This window comes from Mycteria americana, chromosome 21, assembly GCF_035582795.1.
Source record: "Mycteria americana isolate JAX WOST 10 ecotype Jacksonville Zoo and Gardens chromosome 21, USCA_MyAme_1.0, whole genome shotgun sequence".
Taxonomy (NCBI): domain Eukaryota; kingdom Metazoa; phylum Chordata; class Aves; order Ciconiiformes; family Ciconiidae; genus Mycteria; species Mycteria americana.
In genome coordinates, this window is record NC_134385.1 from 3937106 (window position 1) to 3961555 (window position 24450).

The following is a 24450-nucleotide window of genomic DNA, read 5'->3' on the forward strand; positions in this document are numbered from 1 at the left end:
CCCCTGCAGCCCCGTGGCCTGCCCTCCTCCCCGGACACCCTCGCAACGCCTGCTCGGGCCAAACTGTGGTCGAGCGCAGCCGCAAGCTCCCCCCCCAGGCACTGGATCCGGGCACCGGGATGCTCGGAGAGGTGCCGAAATGAGACCCTGGAGAAAGAGCAGCGCGACGAACCTTCCTCGGTACCGGGGCACGGATCTCGCTCCCCTGGCGAGAAGCGAGCAGGCGGAAGGCACGGGGGAGACTTGTAACCGTACGTTTATTATTCCACATGGAAAGTCATTAAAATGAGTACACGGAGGCCTGACGATATAATCACGTACATTGGATGAGAACATCGACACCGACAATAGAAAAGCAGAACTGACCACTCTGCTATGGCTTTGTACCAAGGCGATTTCCACCCGCTCGCGAAGGAGCCCGACTCTGTTCTCATTGAAGCCAGCGCAGCAGAGACGTCTCCAGCGAGAGCTTCTTCCAATGACTTCAACAGGAGCAGACCCTCCTCTTCCTCTCCCTCCCTCCCCGCCTCCCCCCTCCCCAGTGACAAGTGCTACAGGTTAAAAAGATGGGCTACATATTAAATATAGGGCATTACCTTCAAGTAGGGCTGGTATATTACACAATTAACCACATTATTTGGTATCACTAGCATTTTTTTTTCCATGTCCATCGTAAGACACCATTAAAAAACCCAACAACTTTAGCCTTCTTTATCTGCACAGATCTTTGTTCTCGTCTCCTTAGTTGTTTGTCGTTATTTTACCCTGCACATACAAGTATTAGAAGCATTATTAAGAATCGGATCCTTCAACACATTTAAGAATTATATTATTATAACAAATAAGACCAAAAATTAGATTTTATAGTTAAATATTCTGTGAGCCAGACAAAGGGGTTTTACTGTACAAGCGATTGTGCATTTTTTTAAAAAAGCAAATTATAGTGCAAAGCAAAAAACGTTGGCCTGTCTCGTGACCATTTGCATACAATAGAGGTGCATATATTTACACCTTCACATGACAATATGTCATAAAAATAACATCGTTGCCATTCTTTTTATTATTTTATTTTTTAAATTCACTACGAACAGTCTTAAATTAACCTAGTACTACGAATGCCTTGTTTTCTTTGTGCTTTCAATCAGTGGCGCAATCGGATGATAAACGTAAATGCATCAAAACACAGGCTGCCGTGGTCCAGTTTCTACAGCTGGCAAGCACCGGAGAGGTGCTCGCTGTCGCTAAGGCAAGTGAAGGTTGCAGTTTTGCTGGGGTAGGGCTTTTTATTATTATTATTATTATTATTATTTAAAAGAGTTGTTCTTCTCGTCGCTTCTTGAACTCATGAGTGGTCATCGCAGCTTTCCAAGGAAGCCAGGATGTCTTGCTCCAGTCTTGACGTGGTAGTGCAATTACAACGCTCTGTACCTCAACCGAGTGCTGACAAGCTGCCAACTGAGATTTGGTGAGAGGCGGCGCGGCTGTAATGGTGTCACTTAGACAGAGGGGCTGGGAGGGCAGCTGGGGGGTTTCAATTTTCTTATGCTCATGCAAAAAAAAAAAAAAAAAAAAAGGCTTGGTTACTGGTGGCACTGGGGGCTGGGGACTGTCCCCATCCCCGTGCCACAGGGTAGGCTCCGGAGGGCAGTGGGTACCACAGTTACATCTTCCCCGGGAACCTGCTCACGCACCCTCAGCCCTGCTGCTGTGAGGAATCCCGAATCCAGCCCGAATTCCTACACCAGCAGAAAGCACAGCCGGCTTGCAGGAGGCGAGGTAACCCTGTGGCGTGCATCAGAGCCAGGCCACTAACCCGGCCTTGGGGGAGCCCCTGCCACCTCTCCGGCTGCCTACGACCTCCCGTCACGGTCCCGTTCCGGTTGCAAACCCTTTGGTATCATCAGCTACAACGGTGAGCGGTGCCCAGGAGACCTGGCTCCTCTGAATGCCACGTGATGCAACCAGCTACCGACGGGCCGGCCGTACCTTTAGTGCCCCTTCTTCAGCTTATCCATCTACAGCAAGATACTCGTGCTCTGGGTCACTTGGGGAAAAGGAAAGGAGGGTGAGGGGATGGAAAACGCTAGATAACATTGCTTCGCAGTATTCCCACCACCAAGGGACTGGGTAGAAATTGCTCCTTTCTCCAAATCTCAGTTAGAGCTTTCAGTATGAACTGACAAGTGTAAGTCGTTTCTTAATTAAAAAAAGTCATCATGTGTCAATCCGCTCTGGGTGAAAACATGGGAAAGAATCATAAGAGAAATATGACGCTTTGCCACCAGCTGCACGTGTCGCCACTCGGAGAGGATGAAAGGAAGACCCAGAGACTGGTGGCAGGGTCATGCCAAAGGCTCCCGAGTCCCTTTTGCAGCTAACGCGCTTGGAAGTGCATCTCATACATCTTGAATTGTCCTGAACGCCACCTTCGCTTCAGCCACCATCACTGAGATTTGCCAAGAGGAGCAAAGAATTGAATGGTGAGGTCAGGACAAAAGAGCAAACAAAACAAAACAAAACACGTCTCATAAAAAGTACATCTCATATGTAAACATACAGGAAGGGGGGTCTGTCAGGCACGGGATCAACCACGTTACTGTTTGAAAAACGACGACAACGATAAAAATGAACAATACAACCTCTGTCGTCAACAACAAATAATAATAATCACATCACAGCTCTTGTTCACATGGCTGATGCCGGCCGACCCGCGAGGAGCGCGCAGCCCCCGCGCGTGCCCGAGTCCCCGCGGTTGTGCTGTAAACCAGACTCTCACGTGCCGCGTGCGGCTCTGGCGTCGTCCCGGAGCTCTTCGGTGGTCAGGGGCCCTACGCTGGCGGGGAGGGAAGGAGAGGAGACAATGGGGTTTTTTCTTTTCTTTTTTTTTTTCCTTTTTTTTTTTTCAGTTCAGTCTTCCTGCATGGCAGAGAGATGGCTTGGACGACTCCCTGGTCTTTTCTCTTCTCTGAAACATTTTGCAGAAGAAGGGTGAGCTTTTTGTAACTTTTGAATGCTTTGTGTGGGGAAGAGGGTGCGAGTGAGATGACTGAGAAGTGTTCTGCAAGAAACAAACACCTGATTCCACATGTCCTTTTTTTTTTTCCCCTATGTACAATCCACATACTTAAAACATACGAAAGGAACCACATCAAGCGACAAATTCAAGCCTCGTGGACGTTCATCTTGAAATGTAACGTAGGTCCTGGTCCATCTTCGCTTGATGTTTGCCCATGCTTGCATGCAGAGGATCCTGGTTTGCTTTTGGTTTGGGAGACTTTGGTTTACCTTTTCCCTAGGCATCATTTTGCTCTATTCACTGCCAAAAGGAGTAACGTAACGGTGGCCGATTAAGTTAAAGCTATCGGTGCCCAGTTGAGTTCCTCCTAGTAGGGTCTCCAGACCGACTCATCCATCCTCCCAGTAGTTGTCATGGTCGTCGGTGAGTTACTGTGGCTCCCGTCCGCATCCACCCCGTCATTCTGATTGCCCAGGTTGGGATTCATTAAGTTGTTCCCCGCTGAGGCACTTGTACAAGAAGAGAGCATCCGGGTGGGGGAGCGCTCGCCGCCCGCCACCATGGAGAACTGGTAGGAGCCCGAAGATGTGCCGTAATACAAATGGTAGGGAGAGGGGTTGGCCTGGAAGGGTCCACTTTGGTTTTGCGTGGAGCCGGGGTAGGGGGGAGGCAGGTAAGTGTGGTGGAAACGCGTCGTGGTGGGCATGCTGGTCATGCTGATGCCCCCGATGCCCGTGGCGGAGGGCGTCGCGGTGTAAGGGAAGGCAGCGGACATGGCGCCGGGGTAATGCATCCGCGGGTCGGAGAACCTGGTCTCGGTGAGAGCCGGCAGCGTCGGGAAGGAGCGATCGAACTGCCGGGGGTCAGAGAAGGGGCTCAGATCTGACGTGCCTGTTGGGGTGGAGGAAGAAAGTGGGTGGTTAGAGCACTATCCTTGAGGCTTGTAGAGTTTGTCCTATAGCCTGGGCCATCCCCTGCCCAAGGAATTAAAGTCAGAGGGAAAAACATCTCTTGGATCTGCCAGGGAAGAGAGCTGGGGAACTTAAATATCCTAAACCCATTTGTTTAAGTTGTTCCCATTTCCTGTCCTAAAATTTGTTGTTTCCTATCCAAGAAGGGACACGACTAAGCTGACTTCTCTAGGGGTCTATTCATCTCTGGCAGATTAAAAAAACACACCCCATAAACACAGAAAAAAAATGTTTAGCCATTACATCAGCTGTGTAGTAAATAAATGGATGCAGGCCCCAGACGGCCGGTCCCTGAGATAGTTGGTGGTGTATATACACACACACGGAGACAGAGAGGAAAAGCTGGAGCCCAGACCAGCCTGCTAAGCCTTCTTGTGGGTGGCCTGTTCGTGCTGATACCATCAGGGGATGGAGCTGATAAACACACAGCTGAAAACTCCCAAGCTAGGAGCCACAATATCCCTCTGCTTGATTTCTCTGTGTATTTTTCTCCTTCCAAGAGGATAAAGAGAGTGAGAAATTCAGCCTTTCTTCTGCTGGGGGAAGGGAGACTTGGGTCAGCGTGGTGGGGACACTACCCAGCTCCCTCGGATGCCGGAGCCCCCCATGCCTTTTCTTGGGGGGGTATAAACCCAAAGGGGGTCGTAGCCAGCCAGCCAGGAGAGGGACCGCTGCCCGGTGCTGCCGGGTCCCGTCCTCCTGCGGGCAGCCCAAGTTAGAGAGGGGAATCCAGACCAGCAGATCCTTTGAGGACCTCAAGGCTTTTCTGTGGCTACCTCAGCTGTCCCGAGGCTAGTGCCATTTCCTTACAGAGCCCAGCACACCTCTGACCTTGGTGCACCTGAGACAGAGAGAAATGAGTTTTGCTCTCCAAGGAGAGATGCAAAACCCCTGTCCTCGAGACCTCAGCGGCCCACGCCGAGCTCTGGCACTGGTTACGCAGGAGGACATGGCTAGAAACGCTGCGATTGTGCCTTTCCCAGCCTTTTAACACCCCTCATGAGATGACAATCTCTAGAAAGAGCAGTTCTAGCCCAAAGCGCTTGGCTGGTGCACTGAGCTCAAAGCCTTGGCCAGCTGGAGGTGGCTCTTCATCCCTTCTGTTTACTCCCAAGACCCCTATTTTTGCCTTGTTAAAAGCAGGGGCATCGCGCCTCTCTGCTTTGGTAGTGGATGTCATCTGGTCTCAGTGACTTTTTTTTGTCACATCGGCTGGATTTTGAACCGACTCAGAGCAAGAAAATGCGTGAGATGAGTACGATAAACATGCTTGTTGGTTTTAGATATGCATATGTATATAGACACGCATTCGTGTGATTGCATATTTGCTATGCATGTATAGGGATGTGTGTTTTATATATATTTATTACGGTGAAGCATTTTTAACTTCCCAGGGCTGGTGTTCCAGGCCCTGCAGCATTTCCCCAGGAAAAAAATACTCGAGGTAATCCCTTCCAGCTAACTAGTGGCAAGAGCATGCTCTGGAGGAGCAGATCGGGAGGGGATTTGATCTGAACCCTCTTTCTCATCCCAGGTGAGTCCTTCAGCCATCGGCCGCTGGAAGGAGAAGGGGAGGGGAGGTTCCTCCCTCCCTTCCAGCCATTTTGCGGGCAATCGGCAGCGCCTGCCTTCCCACGCAGGCTCCACGGAGGAGAAAGGCGGGGGAGCACCTGGTTTGTGAACGTGGCTGTGGCTTTGGTGTGAGATAAGAGAGGAGCAGCTCAAAGCTGTCATGAACCGCACCGCTCCGCACACACCCGGGGCTGGATGCAGCCGAGCCGAGCGTGGAAGCGGCTGCCCGGCCGCAGGGCCGCCCCTCTTGCATGCTATGTGGAGGGGTAGCGTGCTTGGGCTGGCTGGAAAAGCACAATGCTGCGAAAAATGCTCACAACTGACCAAACCAACCTGATTTGACATCTCAGCCTGCCAGCAGGACGCTCTGCCCCATCCCAAAGCCATGCTACTGCAAAAGCAGCACCAAAACTACTATCAGGCACTGCGAGCTGAGGTTTGGAGACCAGCTCTGCAAGAAGCAGCTTGACCACAGTCCGATGCTTTAGCAATCCAGCAGCATCACAGGATAAGGTAGGACCATGGGACAAAAATCCTGGCTGAACTTGGACTGGAGAGAAAAAGTGTTATTTTCCGAATGCTTCCTCCTTACACACACTCGGCCCTGCCACTGCGGTCCAAGTAGCTGGGCTGTTTTGCCATACACTGAGAGAAAGCAGCCTCTAAATCCCCTCCCAGCCCCCAGAAAATCCAGACTGCTGCTCGCTACCTTCCGGAGAGCAGATGACAATCTTCAGCAATCAGACCGCACTCCTTCATTAGCTTTCACATGCCCATAAATAATATTCCATAAAATGCAAATTGAAATAAAACGTAAGTGCTCAGGGCACATTTCCCTTTTCCTCTATAACACACTCAAAGGGGTTTTTTTTTTTAAAGGCTACGTTTTATTGGCCTGAACTTGCAACGTTTGGCAATGGGTCCTTGCTACTAATTTAGACGCGAGCGTGTCAAGAGTGTTAATTACAGGCTGTGTGTGACACCAGCAAAGCACGGCGATACCGTCGGGTCTAGAGACACTCTGGCTATTGCCGGCAAAACACGGGTGGGCAGCGGGCGAGCTCTCCAGGTGCCCAGCTTTGAACCCCCCGTCTCTGACAGCCAGCACTCTGCAGGGCTGGGCCTCTGCAGTCCGAGTGTGCGGGGGTGCGAATCCCGAAGGAAGCAAATCCCTCGGCTGTGCCTGGCCACTGAAATCCACGGCCCCACGGAGCGAGTGGAGCATCCAAGCGACCGTGACCAACTCGCCGTCACCTTCGCCGGGCCTTGGGCTTAAACTCTGGCCCAGAATAAAGCTCCTGACCAGTTTGAAGCTAAAAAACCCCCAACACAACCCCAAGAAACAATACCCACTTGTGTATTTTGTCTCTGTGTTACCTGGGGGGGTCTGGCCGTCCCAGGCGGTAGCCACCAGACACCGGGCTGCTCCGCCGTATAATCGGTCTCTTTTTTCCCCCGGCCCCCCGGGGAGGCGAAGCCCGCCCGCCCCTGCTCCCCACCGCCACACCCAGGCGGGAGAGCCGCCCCGGCCGCACGGGGCTGAGGCGGCCGTCGCCGCGCCGAGGCACGGAGCTGCCTGGTGGAGAGCGGTTCCCCCTCGTTAACCACCGCCATGTTGTCCACGACCCGGCCCGCCGCGGGGCTCGGCGGCGACCCCGGCTCCCCGCAGGGCCCAGGGCCGGGGCAGGCGGCCGCGACGCGGCTCCGCGCCGGCCGGCTGAGGGGAAGCCGCGGCCGGGGTCCGTCCCGCCGCCAGCAGGGGGCAACGGCCGCCGGGCCCGCGGCGGGAGGCGGCCGGTAGAGGGAGCCGCGGCCGCGCCGGCCTCGCTGCCGCCCGCGCTCGGCGGGGGGAGCCGCCAGGCGGGGACCGACACCCGGCGCGGCGGGAGCGGGCCCGGGCCGCCAGCGCGGCGGAGAGCCCTGCGCCGTCCCAGCGCCCTCACGGCGGGGTCCCTCCTCCACCTCAGCGCCATCACCTCAGGGCTGCCCCTCCATCCCAGTCCTCGCCTCAAGGCTGCCCCTTTATCTCAGCCCTCGCCTCACGACTGCCCCTCCATGTCAGCCCTCGCTTCAGGGCTGCCCATCCATCGTGTCTCCTTCACCTCAGGGCTGCCCCTCCATCTCGGCCCTCGCCTCAAGGCTGCCCTTCCATCCCGTCTCCTTCACCTCAGGGCTGCCCATCCATTGTGTTTCCTTCACCTCAGGGCTGCCCCTCCATCTCGGCCCTCGCCTCAAGGCTGCCCTTCCATCCCGTCTCCTTCACCTCAGGACTGCTCATCCATCGTGTCTCCTTTACCTCAGGGCTGCCCCTCCATCTCAGCCCCTGTTTCACGACTGCCCATCCATCTCAGCTCCCTCACCCCACGGATGCCCCTCCATCCCATCTCCTCCTCCTCAGGGCTGCCCATCCATCGTGTCTCCTTCACCTCAGGGCTGCCCCTCCATCTCAGCCCCTGTTTCATGACTGCCCATCCATCTCAGCACCCTCACCTCAGGGGTGCCCCTCCACCTCACGGATCCATGCGGGTCGGAGCCACACAGCCCCATGCCTGCCACCCAGTCCGAAGGCAATTGGCCCTCCTGCCCTGCATCTGAGGAGATGCCCGCTGAAATAGCCCCAGCAAGGTCCAAATACAAAATCGCCATTCATACCCTCCATAACCACCTAACTCAGCAGCAAAGCAACCCTCCATCTCACTCAGCCAGCCATCAAACGGCAACCCGGAGCAAGCAACGTGCTAAGCAAATGCCAGGAAAATAGGAGCGGGTGACGCTGTACCCTCGGGCCCCACGCTCCCTTCGAAATCGCAGCCGACAACGTGCTTTAAAAATCACATCTCGCTGTCCCCTTCCCCAGCACAGGCAGAGCCCAGCGCATCTCACACACACATCTGCGTGGTAGTGCTGCCTCGGAGGATTTACTACGGTTTGCCTCGCTTACTCGCCGTCCAGCCCCCATTTGCTTTTTTGGACCCTGGCAATCTGAGCTTGAGTATTTCAGTTGTCCAGTTGCCAATCAAAATATTTGAAGGAAATGTTTATTTTCTTCTCGAAATCACACCAGCTGCTGCACTAACTGAATAAGCCCATTTAGCTGTAAGAATTTAACCATTGTAAGAGTGAATTGAGTCCCCCAACTACTCCAAAATCTGACCCAATCTATCAGCGGAAATGTCAATGTTTTGGATGGGAGTTTGGGGAAGTGTGGAATGTGTATTAAATAAAAGCCATGTAAAGGTCAAAGCCCTGATTAGTAATGCCACTGTCTCCTCGTTAGGGCTGTGCTGCCCAGGGGACTGCGGAGGCCGGGACACACCCCGTTATTTAATTGTGCAGCTGCGATTTGCACCTTCTGAGGACCCCCAAGTCCCCCCGCACGTGGAGCCGGATAGAAACAGGCTTTCAAAGGCACTCAGCCCCTTTCCAGATAAAACAACCGCACTCGAGTGACACAGCAGCTTTCTTTTCGCCTCGGAGACAATATGGGTTTTTTCTCGGGTGGACGGCAAGGAGATAAACGCGGAGAGCTGGCTCCGAGCGCCTGCGCGGTGACGGGAGCTGAACCTCGGCGGGTCGGTGGCAGAGCCGGGCAGGGCGGCGAGGGCTGGTTGTGAGCATGGAGGTGGGAAGGCTGGTTCGCGAGGCTGCCGACCACAGAGGTTTCTCTGGGTGTGTTCAGCCACCTCCCCGAAGACCACGCCGGGTTTGGGAGCTGCCTTGGATGGGGTGAAACTGGTCCCTGCGCCCTTGCTGGGTCAGGACCGGTGGATCTGCTCTGAGTCCCCTGGAAGCCTTTGTGGAGCCGAGGCAATGGACCCTGCAAGAGGTTTTAAGGACTAACAGCGCTGACGTGCACCCAGCCCAGAGAAGCAGTGGGGGCTTCCACTGCTTCCTAACTCGGGAAAATATCTGTTCTGCCTGGAGAGAGGAAAGGGCAGCGAAAGCAGCGTCAGGACCTCTTCAGTGCCGCAGCACGGGAAGAGCTTTGAGGGACACCTGAACAACAAGCTCACCCAGGGCACGCGCGCAGAGCACAGCACTGGGGCTCCGGGTACAGCAGCAGGAGATGATCAGATCATCTGGGGCCGTGCAGTGACGTACGGGACCTGAGCAATTCCACAGCACCCAAGATATCCCTCTCTGGTCCCCATTTTAGAGATGTGGGGAACACGCAGTGGCTTATTGAATAAAGTCAGCAATAAACCTAAGCGTGTGTGTATATTACACAACACACACAAATACTCACAGTGTGTGGTACACGCAGAGAGAATAAAGGAAATTTAAAGGGAACTTGATAGTGTGGCACTCTCCAAGTGTATAGAATATATAAATATCTTCAGCCTGGCCATATAGCACCGTTTTATTTATATGCATATACGTGCCTTGCAAAATTGTCATGAAAAATATAGCCCGGGGGAAAAAAAACCTCCTTTCCTGTCTTATGCCATGATGATTGACGACAACGTAAACACTAATGATACTTTATGCTTATGTATATAATACGCATGCATGTGCGAGACGGAGCAGGGACAGAAGTTCTCTCTCTGTATATACCTTTGGCTATTTTTTCTCTACTAGTTTCTGTGATGCTTGGACCTCCAAGTTGTCTTTCAGTGTTTTTCTGACCTCTCTTCCTCTCCGCTTCCTTCCCCTGATCATAACGGCTCCATCTGGGAGCACGGAGGGGCAGGAGGCCAAAGAGGGAGAGAATCTGCTCTGTACGGGAAGGTGCACGAGATGCATTTGATCTCTGAAGACCCAGCTCATCTCTAGAGAAGGCGCCGCTCTCCTCCCCACCCACGCAGGCAGGCACGCTCTCACGCCGCTGTCACATATGTGAACAAGTTCATTCGTTTCCAAGTCAGAGCCAACTAAAAAAGAGAACGGCCCCTTCCTCCCACCCCACAAAAAAATAGAGCAAAATTTATTTTGGGGGAGGAGGGGAGGTCTTGAAAAAAAATGAGGGTGTGAACAGCATCCGTTGTTACACGCCCATGGAGCAATTGTTCTGTATCTGATATAACCAGCTCACAAACTGGGTGCAAGTACTTCCTCTGCAGCGTTTGAAAAAAAAAAAAAAAACACCACCAAACCCCAAACCAAAACACAACAACACACACGTCGCTTATCACAGCATCGCCAGGCACCACCTCAAGATTGCCGAGCACGTCTGCTGCTCAGTTTTCTAATTCTCTTCAAGTACCGTGTGCTGCCGTGCAGGCACACACGCAGCCCCCAAAGCTACCCCGGTGAGCGTCGCCAACCCTAACTCCGCTCTCCTGGGTCCTCTCCCACCGCTTTCAGTCAGACCCCAAATACGCTGGGCACCAGCCTCCCGGTCTATACAGGCGGGCAGGGCCGTGAGGCAGGGAAATTCCCAGGTATTCCCAGCTCAGTGAATCACGCACCGCACCTCGACCTCCTCTGCGAACTCTTCGAGGTCCATTGGGATGCTCCCAGCCGTTCGTTGGACCCATCCCGCTCTTCTGGGGAGGACCCTGCTTCTAACATCCAGTCCGGATTTACTCGGGGCCAGTTCAGCCCCATCTCCTGTGCCAGCACTGTCCTCCATAGCTTACATTAGCTCCTCTCCCTCCCCGATGTTTACCCCCTGGATGTATTTATACAGAGCAATCAGCTCCGCTCCCAGCCTGCCTTTTCCTAGACTAAACAAGCCAGGCTTTCTCAGCTTCCTCTCCCGTGACAGCCCCTCTCTTCCCCTCGCCATCCCCAGAGCCCTCCTCTGCCCGCATCCCCCTGCCCGGCACGCACCGCATCGGGCTCGATCCCTGCTGCTCCATCCCGCAAAGCTAATGAATAAGCTAACGGTGCTAATTGGAGCGGGTGGGTGGGCTGAAAGGGAAACGCTCCCTTGATTGCAGGCACTCCCTCTGGCCTGCCCGCGCTTTGCTCTTTACCTGTATTCAAAGGGTATTAAAAAAAATTAACAAGCCCTGACTACATAAAAGGAAGTTGCTGCATTTACAACCCAGCCTGCAGCTAGACCACCTTGCCTGCCGAGCAGGTTTGGGCCAGGCCAAGTCTGCCATGGGAAACCCACTGCGGAGCGGCAGGCTGATAGGGGAGGCTGATGGGGCGATAGGAGATGGGGCTCCAGCCCTGCTCTGCCCCTCCTGGGCTGCACCGCGGCCAAGCAGCCCGGCAATGCGGGCAGTGCCCTCCGGCAGCGGGACCCCGGGCTGGAGGCTCCCCGTCGGCAGTCTGAATCTGGCAGCGAGGATGCCGGCATAGCGAAAATCCCACGTCAAAGGCAGGATGGCATCCCTGGAGCCCGAGGCAAATTCAGCCAGGCTCGTTGCAAGCTCGTCTGCTATTTCGCTCGTCTGCTATTTTGTAGGAACTGCAGCGATTCAGCACCCTGAGCTGTGGCTGAGAGACGGAGGCGGCTGCACGTCGGCGGCCAAAGCAGCGGTCGCGGGTGCTTGGACTCTCTCTTGGGGGATGCTCCCGTCCAGCGCTGGCCTGTGGTTCGGCTTTGACCGTTACATGCCAAATTCATCTCAGGGACATCCACTGCGCAGCGGGCAGATGTAATTGAGAGGAGCAGAAAAGCAGTTTAAAGATAGGCACAGAAGCCTGCGGAGCCTGAAAGCAGGCAGGAAACCCATCTTAAGCGTGTTCCTTCCTTTGAGGCTGAAGCTGAATCCCGCAATATGTTTTCTTCCCACTAATGCTTGCCTAGCTTCCTTTGGAAACAATTTAATCTCTGCCCATGGTAGAATGTTTTTATCCATTAAGAAACGGATATTTTAAAGAAACCATAAGTCGATCTGGACAGGGATTAGGAAGCAGCAATTCAGTGTATTTGCTGGGCCCATAATTCAGGACTTAACCTCAGAGCAGCCACGTTGCATTTCGGAAACAATAGGGCACTCGCTGCCTATGCCAAGAGGCTTCTTAAAAGTAATGTAATACTTTAAAAATTTATATTTAAAAAGAAAAAGAGAGAGAGATTTTTACTTTAAATGCATATGGTGAAGCATTCTGCTGATGACCGGCCTATGTTAAAAATGTTGCACTGGCTTCAAGTAATGGATTGGAAATCAAGCTGGTTAAAGCTGAGCTGTTTCCAGATCTGGAGATCTGAAAGCTCTGCACCAGCAAAGACAACGTCTCCCAAACCGTTCAGCAGACGCTAAGGCTGGAAGAGGCAGAATGGAGTTTGCAAAAGGATCCAGCCTTTACTGTTCTCCCTGCGAAGTCAAGGGAATTTGCTCTCGCTGGAGCAATAGGAAGAGTGTGCAAGGGGCTAAGTGCATTAATCAAAACAGCTTGCTCTGTTACTGAGTAGATCAAATTTAAAATCACTTTGCAATTGTCCTCGTGTACACAAGGCCCCTACATGTTGCCGGACAATGCACACAATTGCTTTTGAGTGGTTGAAGATGTTTCCAGCACAAAGCTAGAACACAGGAGCCGGCCGCGTGGGCGGTCCTCCTCTGTTGCAATGGGAATAAAATGGTTCAGCGTGAACCACTGCTGAAACATGGGCAAGGGCAAAGCGTCGCGCGGAGAATTGGGGGCTGCTAGGACCATCCCGGTTCTCCACGGGAGGACGTGTATCTGTCACCATCCCACTTCCCCAGAGCAAGGGGACCCCGAGAAGCAGCCGAAGGCGGGCAGAAGCAAGTTCCTTTAACATCTTGCTTCACTTTTGAGAGCTACTTGATTTTTTTTTTTTAAGCTAGAAGACAAAACTCAAAATGAAGCAAGCACGCAAGGCTCTGGCTTTGCGTGCCCCGTAATAAGGAACCATTTCAAGCCATCCTAATGACAGCTTGGTGTCTCGCTGCGGAGACGGGAGAGCCGGGATTTCAAAACCTCAGATTTTCCAGACCTCACTGGAGAACTACTGGCCAAATCCTCAACGGAGGCAAACGGCTCTGCTCTGCTGGAGCCAGGGCAGCAGCACGGGCTGATGCTAGATGACGGTCTGCCTGTCCTACCTGCCCGGCTAGCGAGCCAGATCCTCATCACAGCTACACCAGGGTGAACCCGGAATTATCCTATTTTTTCCCCCCAAAGCAGTGGAAAAGGGAATGAAATCCGGTGTGTGGAGGGCTGCAAAAGTCCGTCCCGTTTGCAGACAGGCGTGGGAAGGGATCGATTCTCTGCCCGTCTGCACAAGGTAAGGCAAGACTGAAGCCACTGAAACACACTGACGCTGGGCAGTGGGAAACCAGCGCGAGAGCAGGATCTGACCCGCTCGGCCACGGTGCTGAGCACGCTCTCCTCCCATGTTTCCTGGCATACCCTTCAGAAATGACCGGGTTTCTCTTACCGGGAGGTTTTTGGTTTGAGACCATTTAACCTCAGGATGATCGTTTTACATGGGGGCTATTTATAACCTCCAGGGGCTGCTTTACTGAAAGGCTTCTGCAAACGGCCGAGGGCCAGGTTCTTCTCCCATTTACACCAGCATCCTTGCCGTGATCTCCACTGCGGCCACGGCCTTCGCTCCCGAGGAGGAAAGGTTGGACTGGGCCAGAGCAAACACATCTCCAAAGGACCCTGATTCCTCCCAAAGATAAACGCCGTCTCCTACGTGTCCGTCTGCTTCAAAGCACAAACTCCGTGTACTGTGTTCAGGGATTTGAGGTGCCTGAATCATCCCCCCCCCCCCCCTCGGTGGCCCAGGCCCTTTCTGAGCATCTCAGCTCCCCAGCCTGGTTTTGCCAGGAGCGGATTAGGAAGCGCTTGTGCAAACTGCTCGGTCAGCAGAACCGGGAGGCCAACCACCTCCGGCACACGAGCGGAGGGCTGCCGGGCGTAGGTGCTTGCGGAGGGAAAACCTGCCTCTCCGTCTCTCGCTGGGCCCCTTTTAATCCCTGCACGGGGATGCAAAGATGCTAAAAACATTAAGGTTGGGAAGCACCCAGGTAAAGGATAGCAGGGGCCGGATGAACTCCAGCCTGCCCCGTTCGGCCCTCCTAACCAATATCTTGTTATGCTTTTTGCTAATCGGCTTCTCGTGTGTGTTACCTAAGAACGTGCCAAGTCGCGAGAATTACAGGCCTGTTAACTCCTGTGTTATTCTTGGCATGGGCCAGGCTCCACTTGCTTGGGTAAAAATTATGATCTTTGTGAATAAGCCATGTGTGTGTGAGAGAAAGAGGGGGTTTTTTTATTATTATTATTATGATGATGATTGGTTATAGCCAGTGTTGTGTCAAAAGGACAGGGCTGAGATTAAAATGACTGAGCTGATTCTGCTCCCAGTTACGCTGGTAAGAACCCACAGTAATTTTAAGACAGTTCCTCCAACTTGGGAACAAGGGAGCCAAGAGCAGAGCGTGCACGAACTGCCTTTTGCAGCATTCCTGGTACTTTGGATTCACTCCGCAGGAATGATTTTAGATGGCTAATTTTGTGTGTCTCCACTCCTGCTGTCACTTGACATTTGGGAATTTGGCACGGACGGTAGCTTGTGGCCAGTTTCATTTTTTTCTTGTTGAATTTGTGTCATCACCTGATTCTTTGCTCCAAACGACGCTCTTTGGGTTTCTGGCACTACAGGGGACTGTGCTAATTTAAAATACGCATCTTTTTTTCTTCCCCCAAGAATCTCTTTCTTTATTATGCAGCCAATGGGACGAGCCTATAAAACCCTTTCTCTCTCTGCCTCTTGCTTTTTTTAACAAAAATCAAATGATAATCCTACACAAAATGCCCGGGTTCCTCTCATAAACTGTGCTAATATCAATGAAAATGCCAAGCATAAAGATTTGCATTTCAATGAGAAATAAATTAAATTTTCACTGTAATTTTGGTTGGGAGGAGCGGGGCAGCTTTTACAGTTCGGGTAACGTTTTCAAACATGTTTTTGCGCCCGAGACACCCTCTTTGCCAATGACACTGAGGTTTTCAAACATCTACGTCACTGCTGAAAATGCACCACAAAGGCTTTTGGCACTTTTCACGTGAAACCTTCCAAAAAGGGCCGCTTTTCACCAAAACTCAACATGCAAACAGCTTAAATACTATCCCTTAAATCCCCGGTAGTGTTGCTGCTGATTTTCAAAGGAAAACACCACCGAGATTAAAAATGCACGGAAAAGGAGCACGTCTCACGTGCGGACAGGAGAACGGTCTCTCTTAATAGATCCTGGTGGCATCTGGCTGTGCTGAGAAGTGCAGAAAGCCGGGAGCAGCAAGGCAGCTGGATATTTTCAAATGCAATGCTTAGTTTGGGGCTGGAATTCAGGTGCGTGGGAATTAGCAGACTGACCTCTCTCGGGTAATTCTGGTGGCAATTCCTACCCCTTTCCTGGCAACAAGCTACGACGCAGATTGACGGGGAAGGCCCGAGGGCTCGGCTACGCTGATGGCAAATATGGGAAGAGCAAAGCCTCCGTGTGTGTGTGTGCGCGCACGCGTGCGCCCATGCAGGTGTGCATACGTGTGGGGAATTATGCTGGAGCTGGGTGATGGATCACCAGACTTGGCATAAACACAATGCAACAAGATAAGAAACCATTTGGATTAGCATGTAAAGTATAATACACCCTTTCTAGTTGATGCTTAACCGTCTACGCGGGCGCCTTCATGTCAAAGAAGCTACTGGATTCAAAGTACGTTGCTCTGATCTCCCTCGCGTTCCGGCTGAAACTGCTCAGTTTTTTTCCTAAGACCCCGTTATCTAATGGTGCACAGAGGGAAATTGCCTGGGTTTATGATTCAGCAGCCGTCTGCTGATTTAACGGGTGCAAAAAGGCTTCCAGGGTCAAGAAACCCAACCGAACCCCTCCCTGGCTTGTCCCCCAAGGCAGGGCTCCTTACCCGGGGGAGAGCTGGACTCCAGCCCTAAAATACCATCCAGAGGGAGGCTTGCTCGGCCGGGACGGCTCCGCTCCCTGCCCGGCCGTGTCGGGAGCACAAGGGTTCGGGGTGCGACGCCAGGCTGGGGCACCCAGCCAGTTACCTTGTATTGGAGTTTGAGCCTGGGACCCAAAGTGGCTTGGGGTGCTGAGGGATCCGCGGGGGTTGGGTGTTGTTGGGGTGACTCTCATGGACTGGCGCAGCCGTTCCAACTCCCCGTAGCGGTCGGTGAAGGGTTTGGCTTGGTCTTCTAGCTTTTGTCTGTGCCCTGGAACATGATAAGAGAGTCTGATATCTAATCAGTTATCCTTTGGCTAGAGCGCCCTGGTTAAACACAAAGTCAGCGCAGCCTCCATCTTCGCGGTTTGCTATTATTCACACGGGGGTAAATGCGTGGTGGCCCCGGCAGAGATCGGCTCCCCGGGGGCTTTGCACAGCACGCACACGCGGGAAGAGCTCACAGTTCAGACGGACGAAGCCTGCTGAAGAACAGACACAGACCGACCCGCGCGGGAGGCCCCAGATCATCCGGCAAGTCAGTGTCCGATCGAGGAGCAGGTTGCGGGCACCAGGGTCAGGATGCCCTGCGCCGTGCCCGAGCGACCAGCCTACGCCAGCCCTCACTCCCTCCGAACAAGGAGGGGAGACACGTGCAAGGCAGGAGGAACCCCGTCTCCTGGCAGGGTGGTGACAGGGGAACCGGCAAAGGAAACATTGAATTTTAAGTATTTTATAGAGCGTTTGCTCAGTGCACAAAGAATAAACTCCCGTCTTTCTCCAGCCTCCTCCCCGGCTCTGCCCACCCAATGGGACCAGGGCCAAGCAGGGCTGGAGAGGGTGCAGGAGGAGGGAAGGAGCAGCCCGGCCACGGCACCGCACCTTGGCCGTCTCACTTTGCTTCTTTTCTGTTCCTCTTTTCCTACCCGTAAAATGGGGAGACGATTCACCCACCTCCCCCGGGCAGGGCAGCAACTAATGAGCATTTGTAAAGCACTCCCAGCTCCTTAGGTAGCAGCTGCTGGAACAGGGCAATAATTATTAAATTTATGCTAATTGTCCCGAGGCAAGAGGCGCATGAAATACACTTGATACATAACTTTCGCATTTTACTATATTAATCATCGCCGAACAGCTTCACTCTCTCTGGGCCGGATTCCAGTCTCAGTTACACCCGCACAAAGCTGGAAGGACTCCAGAGAAGCGGGAGCTGCTTCAGTTTTACACCAGTGCCAGGTTCAGACCTTGGATTCTCCTTGCTCTTTACCTGCTACAGCCAGACGGCCGTCCAACACCCCCAGCTCTTTGCACCTGTCAGGAAAGGACCTTCCCAAGGTGGCAAACGCCTTATCCCGGCGTAATCAAGAGCAGAGCTCGGGGGCACTGGAGATGTGCAGGCACGCCGGGGAGGTAGGAGAGGAGCTGGGAAGAAACCCTTCTGCGGCTCTTCTGAGAGCTGAGCCTTATCAGATCCAGCCCTATGGCCAGCATCCACCAAGTCAAGCTCAGTTCTCGGTGCCTTTTAAGAAGAAAAGCGATGCATTTGAAAGGTGAAAAACGCAGCCGCCTCTTGCTCGCGCTGCTCCTCCTTCCCCCCCTCGCATCTGCCTGGTGTGAGCTCAGCGTCAATTTATAACAACGTCACAGAAAGTCCCCAGACTTCCCCCTCTGTAAATCTGATGTCTGATATCTTCTGATCTTGCATTTGCTTGGCTCGCCGTGCTCAGGCTGCCCTTGCCAGGCTGTCTGCGGAGACGCCGGACGGCTCAGAGGGGAGGGGAGAGCCTCGACTCCGGAGCGGATCTCGCCCTCCCAGCTGAGCTCCCTGCCACGGTTCCATGGGTATCCCAACAGCCGACCGCCCCCAGCCACAGTTTTTGAGGGGCTTTGACCCTCCTCTGGGAGCTCCACATCCAGGTGAGCCCCACCATCCCCCAAAACTCCACAATCCCCAGGCTCCTGGGTGTGTAAAAGTCCAAACCGAATGAAACCGCGCTGACGCCAGAGAGCAAAACTTGGTAAGGACGAACTCCCAGCAGAAAGCAAAACCCAGCGGTATTTTGAAGATGTGTTTTCCCTGCTGTGTGAAGCAAACGAAGGAAACCTCAAATCAACACCATAAACGATCTTCTCCGTGCGTCCCTAGACCTCGGGCATCTCTGCGTTATCTGAGGGCCTTCGGAGACGTGAGCAGCATCTGTCACGTGGTGTTTGTGCTTTCCCCAAGGGGCAAAGTGTGTGCAGTCAGGTGTCTTGTTTTGGTCCACATTTTCTTATTTGAGTATACGTTTGGGCACAGTAGAAGAAAAATAGATTTACGGTTTTCCTTTAACCAGTTTTCTCAGGCAGAGCTTAGCAGAGAAGCCAAAAGGACTTCAAAGACCAAGTTCCACAGAAATTTAATGGAAATTAAATTCTCGGCTTCTATCTCAGCTGAAACCCTATCCTGTGGTAGTATCTGGCATGTGACGGAGAAAATCCTGAAAAATAAATCAAGTGATCTCTATGCTGATAAAGTTTTTAAAGATTATTCAGCCGTACAACTTAACCGAGGGCTTCATGTGGCTGCATCATGCTGCACTGTGGTTGCTCCGGTCCCCATGCAGTCTGAATGCGGGCACAGCCCCGTGGGGTTTTTAAGCCTCAAGTAAATAGCAGTGCTGTTCTTACAGCCTCGAAAAGGAGCTGGTTTGCGGGGAGAGCCAGCAATTACCAGCAAAAACCCCCAAACCCTAAAACTATCCTGATAAAAAGAAAGTAGAAAACTCGATGCAAATACAAATCAAGGCAAACACAGGGGCTCATTGAGGAATGAAAGCCCAGAGGAGAGCTGCGGTGGGATCAGGACCCTTCCCGGCTCTCCTAGACCCTCTCCGGTTCGTATCCCACCCCATCTACACGGGGAGGGACCAGGCAGCGCTAAACTGCATGAAACAAGCAGCGAATGAGTTAAAAACCACCAGCTCGGACTGCCAACCCTCTTTGGTACAGGCTGTCTCCCCAGGACTTCCTGCCGCTTGTCACTTAGAGCTCGGGACGTCAGACTTTGTCACGCAAGAGAGAATTGCTATTAATGGGTTTCTTTCATCAGAACAACCTGAGCTTTTTAATTTCTGCAGCGGTTGGCTTCATTAAAAGCCCTTCCCCATCTACCCACAGCTGTCACGGAGAGGAAACCAATGCCATCAAGTGAACAATAGCTCATACCTTAGAGAAGAGGAAGGTGGTTTCTAGCTTAACCCAAGGACTGACTCAAAGCCTCCCGAAGCCAGTGGGTGGATTTTCAATCGACTTCAAACAGCCCTAGCCCTCATCCCCAGAAATCTGTCTGAGGAGTCTTAATCACCCCAACCTGTGAATTTTTGGGGCATGAAACCTGCTGTTGGGTTGGCGATTTGGCACTGCATTTCCAGCTGTGCTAGCACTGCCTTGCAGGTCAATATTTATGGAAACAAGAGTCCTTAGTACTAGAAAATGATGGCAGCTACTGACCTTAGGCACTTCTTGTCAACAGCGCAAGGGTTTTAACGCTGGATCGGGTTTCCGAATCAGTTAACTCCGATATTGAGTATGACACGATGTAAACATTGACAGATCACCTACGATCCTGATGTAATAACAAGATCTGTATCAGCATATCAAACAAACGATCCCATTGAACGCTTCCCAGCTGGAAGAGCCAACGTGAATTTGACACTTTAGGCCGGTAATAAGAAGCATACTGGAAGTTTTGGGTGTTTTCTTGGAATGCAGACAGCGAAACAGTGCGCGCCGCACTGGAGCACGGGCCCTCAAAGCTATGATTTGAAGACATGCTTTCCGCATTAAAACATTTCAAAGACCAAACAGACCCTGCTCTTCCTTCTAGGAGCGTGCAACCTGACGTGGCTTCCGAAGCTGGGACCTGGATGGGGTTTCCGGGCGGTGGGGGGGGCGGGGGTGTCCACAGCGTTCACCAAAAGCAGCCTATTTCCCCGGATTACTGAGATGGAGGAGAGGAGGTTGATCAAAGGTAGAAAGGGGCTCCAGGAACGTCATGGCTTGAGTGATAGGAAGATCTCTGAGCTGGCAGATTTGATTTGAAAAAACACCCTCTGGGGTGCCTGGGGCTCGCGGCCACCTGATTTATCCGTGTTTAGATGCATATGGGGTTACTGTCAGGAGCTGCACAGCCTGCTCTCTGCCCTCAGCGGGTTCGGATTTGGGTGTCACGTTCATCCCCGTCCCCCGCCGTAGCCCCATGCTACCAAAGGACGGGAGAGCAGATGGTGGGAAGTGGCTTGGCCCTCCCCAGACGTCTTGCTGCGAAACACTGGCGGCAAGCTGGAGCGAAGGAAACGCGGAGCGTTTCAGCTCGGGGGGGGGACGTTCATTAACACAGACATTTGCAGATCATTTCCTCAGCTCCTTGCGCACTGAGGAGGAGACAAGAACCAGGAGAGGGTAGTGTGGGCTGGGGCAGCAGCTCGAGCCGAGCCATCAGCGGCCACAGAGGCCCCCACTCATCCACCTCGAAAGCAAGGCTCCAAGCATCCCACCGGCAAGTTCCCACCATCCTTCACCCAAGGCTCTGCTCAAATATGAACAGCCAAACTCTACGGCTCAGCCGGGAAGGAGCTCACCAGGAGCAGCCCGCGCAGCCATGCCACACGCAACCCAGTGGCTCAGTCTCTACACGTCCATGAGAACGGACCACAAGAAAGCAATCGGCAGCGGATAAAACTTCGGCTCAATGCGCAAAACACCTTTCAAATCCCTCTTGTAGCCCTCAAAATAGGTACTTCAGAGAGGCACGCCAATCCTCTACAGAGGGTTGAATTTTTTCCCAGTCTGAGTCTCGGCTAGACTATCAAGTCCCAGCATGTGCTCCAGAAACAAGCCACATGTGAAACGCCTGTGTTATGGGAACAGCAGGCCTGTCCCTTACAGCAGATGTCGGGGTGGTTTCATCTTTGCGCACCTATAACACAAGACGTGAACGTCCCTCAGCTTTTCCCTGGAAACCCACCTCCGGCTAGAGACTCACCATGGGAAATTCCCGGCCAAGAAGAATTTGGTGGAGCCCCACGGCCAGTGAAAGAGGGAGGGGAGGACAGCATGGAGATGGGAACTGGGCTGCCCGCAGTGCCGGCAGCTGGAAGGGACTCAAACATGACGTCTCCACGGAGGAGGATGGAGATCTCCACCGAGCTCCGGTGAGCAGCAGCAGCTGGCAAGTGCCAGCGCTACTTCAGCCCACTTCTAAAAGTTGAAGCCCAGAAGTTCACAGGAGGGAGCAGGAGGAAAACGTTAGAAGGAACTGTCTCTTCTGCTGCCGAACAAAGTCAAGCACAGATAACTCATTATTCACATGTTTGAAGTTGGCCTGCTTACGCCATTTGGAAAGAGAATCAGTCACGGCGAGGCTTTGCTTTGGTTTCCTCTGGCTTTCGTGAGACACTACCGCTACTGTCTTTCTCCAGCTTTGAGAGAAAGGGGAGTGTGTCGCAATGCGCCTCGGCTCGCATGTCCTGGCAGAGGATTTACACCGACTCGAACAAGGAAAGGAAAATAATATTTAAGGGGGTGGGGGAGAGAAAATACACACACACACACACACACAAAAAAAAAAAAAAGGCTGCTAATTTATAAAGCTTTTTTAGCTGGTGGTGGTCTGAGATGAATTGGCTGCCTCTAAAAGGATGAAAATAAATATCCCTCTTTTTGAAGGAAATAGGCTGGCTGCCGGCCAGCTGGCAGGAAGCACAGAGATATGTTGCATTTACAGTAGGTTTTTTACTGTCTGAAGCTCCAGCAGCGGGAGAGATGTTCGGTCTAGGCAGCCTGGTATTGATTAGCTGGCTTTGCAAGCCCCTGATCTCCTCTCGCTTATGGGTTAGTCCCTTGGCTTTGCCTCTGCCTCTCTCCCTGCCCACCCTGCGACGGGAGGCCTTGCAAGCAGGGCACCTTCTGCTAAATCCTGTTGTGGCCTTTTGTTACGCTGGGAGACCCCGAAACTAAGCCCTCTGGAAGGAAACCAAAGCAGGGCATTAATTCAGGTATTTAAACAGAAATCTAGGCTAGCATTCCCAACAGCTCCAGGGATGCGAGAGCTGTGGCCCATGTTCAAATCAAAAGGAACATCACCCCCAAATTCCCATGCGGCTTCGGCACAAATTCCTGAAGGACACAGGCTCCCCGTTCCCAGGGCTTCAGCGGGGAGACTGAGTCTTTCTGGATTTGTAAAAGTATTTAAAGCACTTCACAGCACAGGTAAAGCTGGGGGCATTCTCAGCAGCAGGCTGGGTAAAATTCATCAGGTGTAAGCACGTAGCCCACTCACGCCTTGCTGAAAATCCCCGTAAGTGCTTTCCTGCATCTTTCCATCCTTAAAGACCTCTGCAAATCTGTCTCTGAGACTGCAGAGCGAATGAGGTGGTTTTTAAAAGTTTTGATTTGCAGATCTGAAAATTTCACCCCGTGTGTCACAAACTATCAGATCGGCGCACATCTGCGGGAAATACAGCAGCTTTCATATCAGGGTGCAAAAACCACCAGCCTCGCCGACTTCTCTGCAGTTGCTCCCGTTTCCAGGAAGGCAAAATTCATTTATGGGCTGTAATCCAGTTCTCATGGAATTAAGCAAAACCCCTGATTCAAAGATTTCAAAGCTGGGTGCTTGGGAAGAAGCAGACAGATCTCAAGTACATCCAGCTGGTATTGCCTCAGTCACGTCTGAGATCAGATTTTCAACTGCATATATTAGCTGTCGCTACGTAGATCAGTGGAGTGATGCCAATTTACAGTGAGTTAATGCCTGCTATCTAACAACTTGAAATGGGACCTGCGTGGTACCAGTATAGCTGGTTTTTCCCAGTTAATAACCTGTTCCATTAGGGCAAGCACATCAAATTCCTTTGGGTGACACTGGTTAAGGATACTCTGCCCAGGATGGGGAGGACCATCGGCTGGGTTCAGACCTGTGCAAGGAATGTGCCGTGGCACGGCTCACGGAGACGAGATGTATCTGACGCTGCGGGGCCACGCGGCAGCCGACCGGACAGAGCAGCGTTTCGCCAGCCGCTCTCCTGCTCTCGGTAACGCAGCGCAACCCAGATCAGACCCAAACTTTCCCAAGGTTTGAGGATGCTGAGCGCTGGGTTTCCCCTTTGCCCTAGGACGGAGCTGGAGCCGAGCCCTGACATTTGAATGTTAATATCCCTCGATCCCAGGATTGAGCTCCAAGCTCCATCTCCAGAGACTGGCTGGTATGTCGGATAATTACAGCTCCTGCCGAGCTTTGCCAGCACACACAGCCCAACGCTATAAGCAAGAGCCCCGGAGCAACGCTACCTGCACGGCACCCTTAATCCTCCCTGCAACGCTGCTCTTCCTAAGCCAAAAACCCCGAGCCGCGCAGGGGCTATCTGCAGGCAGGGGGGCCGCGCCGGGCTCCGTGGCTGCCTGCTCCCGCGCGGGGTTTTGGGACGTGCTCAGCTGGGAACCTCCAACGCGGGGAGGCACGGGGCTGGGCTGCTCGGCGTCTTCCCGCTGCCGTCGTCCTCGGTGCAAAGGCTCGGAGGCTGAGATGGGCACCGGGGCTGCTCTCCGCTGCTGGGTCCCGCTTCTTCCCTCCCCTCTCTCCCCCTCTCCCACGACAGTGCATAGATTCACTGGAAAGAGTAAGATAAAATAATGCAAAATCATGTCTAAGCACCTTCCGCTGCAGGATATGATTTATCTCTGGCTGATTGCAGAACAGGTGACTGGTCTCCGGCAGCGGAAGAGAAGGGTCTTAGGAACTAAATTTCATCTCACTCTGAGTCAAATCCTCTTCCTCCCTCCGCCACATCATTAAAGTGATTGGTTGCGCTGATAAGCCCTTTCGAGAGGGAGAAACGAGATGTGTCCTGCCCTGACATCTGATGTGATCTTGTGGTTTTGTTTGATAGTTCTGCTCCTTTAGCTGTTGTCTTCCCTGAAATGAAACTTGCCTTTTAGCATTGACTTTTTTCCCCCCCCCCCCTCTTTTCCAATCCGTGACCCTTCGCACTGTCCTCCTGAGCTTGCAAATCC

General features: G+C 52.9%; 1 protein-coding gene across 1 annotated transcript in view; it reads right to left on the reverse strand.

Moving 5' to 3' along the window:
• Positions 1 to 545: 545 nt before the first annotated feature.
• RUNX3 (RUNX family transcription factor 3) overlaps positions 546 to 24450 on the reverse strand; it is a 42417-nt gene continuing 18512 nt past the window's right edge. Inside the window, exons 4-5 of the mRNA XM_075522478.1 lie at positions 16502 to 16666; positions 546 to 3907 (exon numbers count right to left, since the gene is read on the reverse strand). Of these exons, the coding sequence (XP_075378593.1) occupies positions 3384 to 3907; positions 16502 to 16666 (689 nt within the window). The 3' untranslated portion in view covers positions 546 to 3383. The remainder of the gene's footprint in view (positions 3908 to 16501; positions 16667 to 24450) is intronic.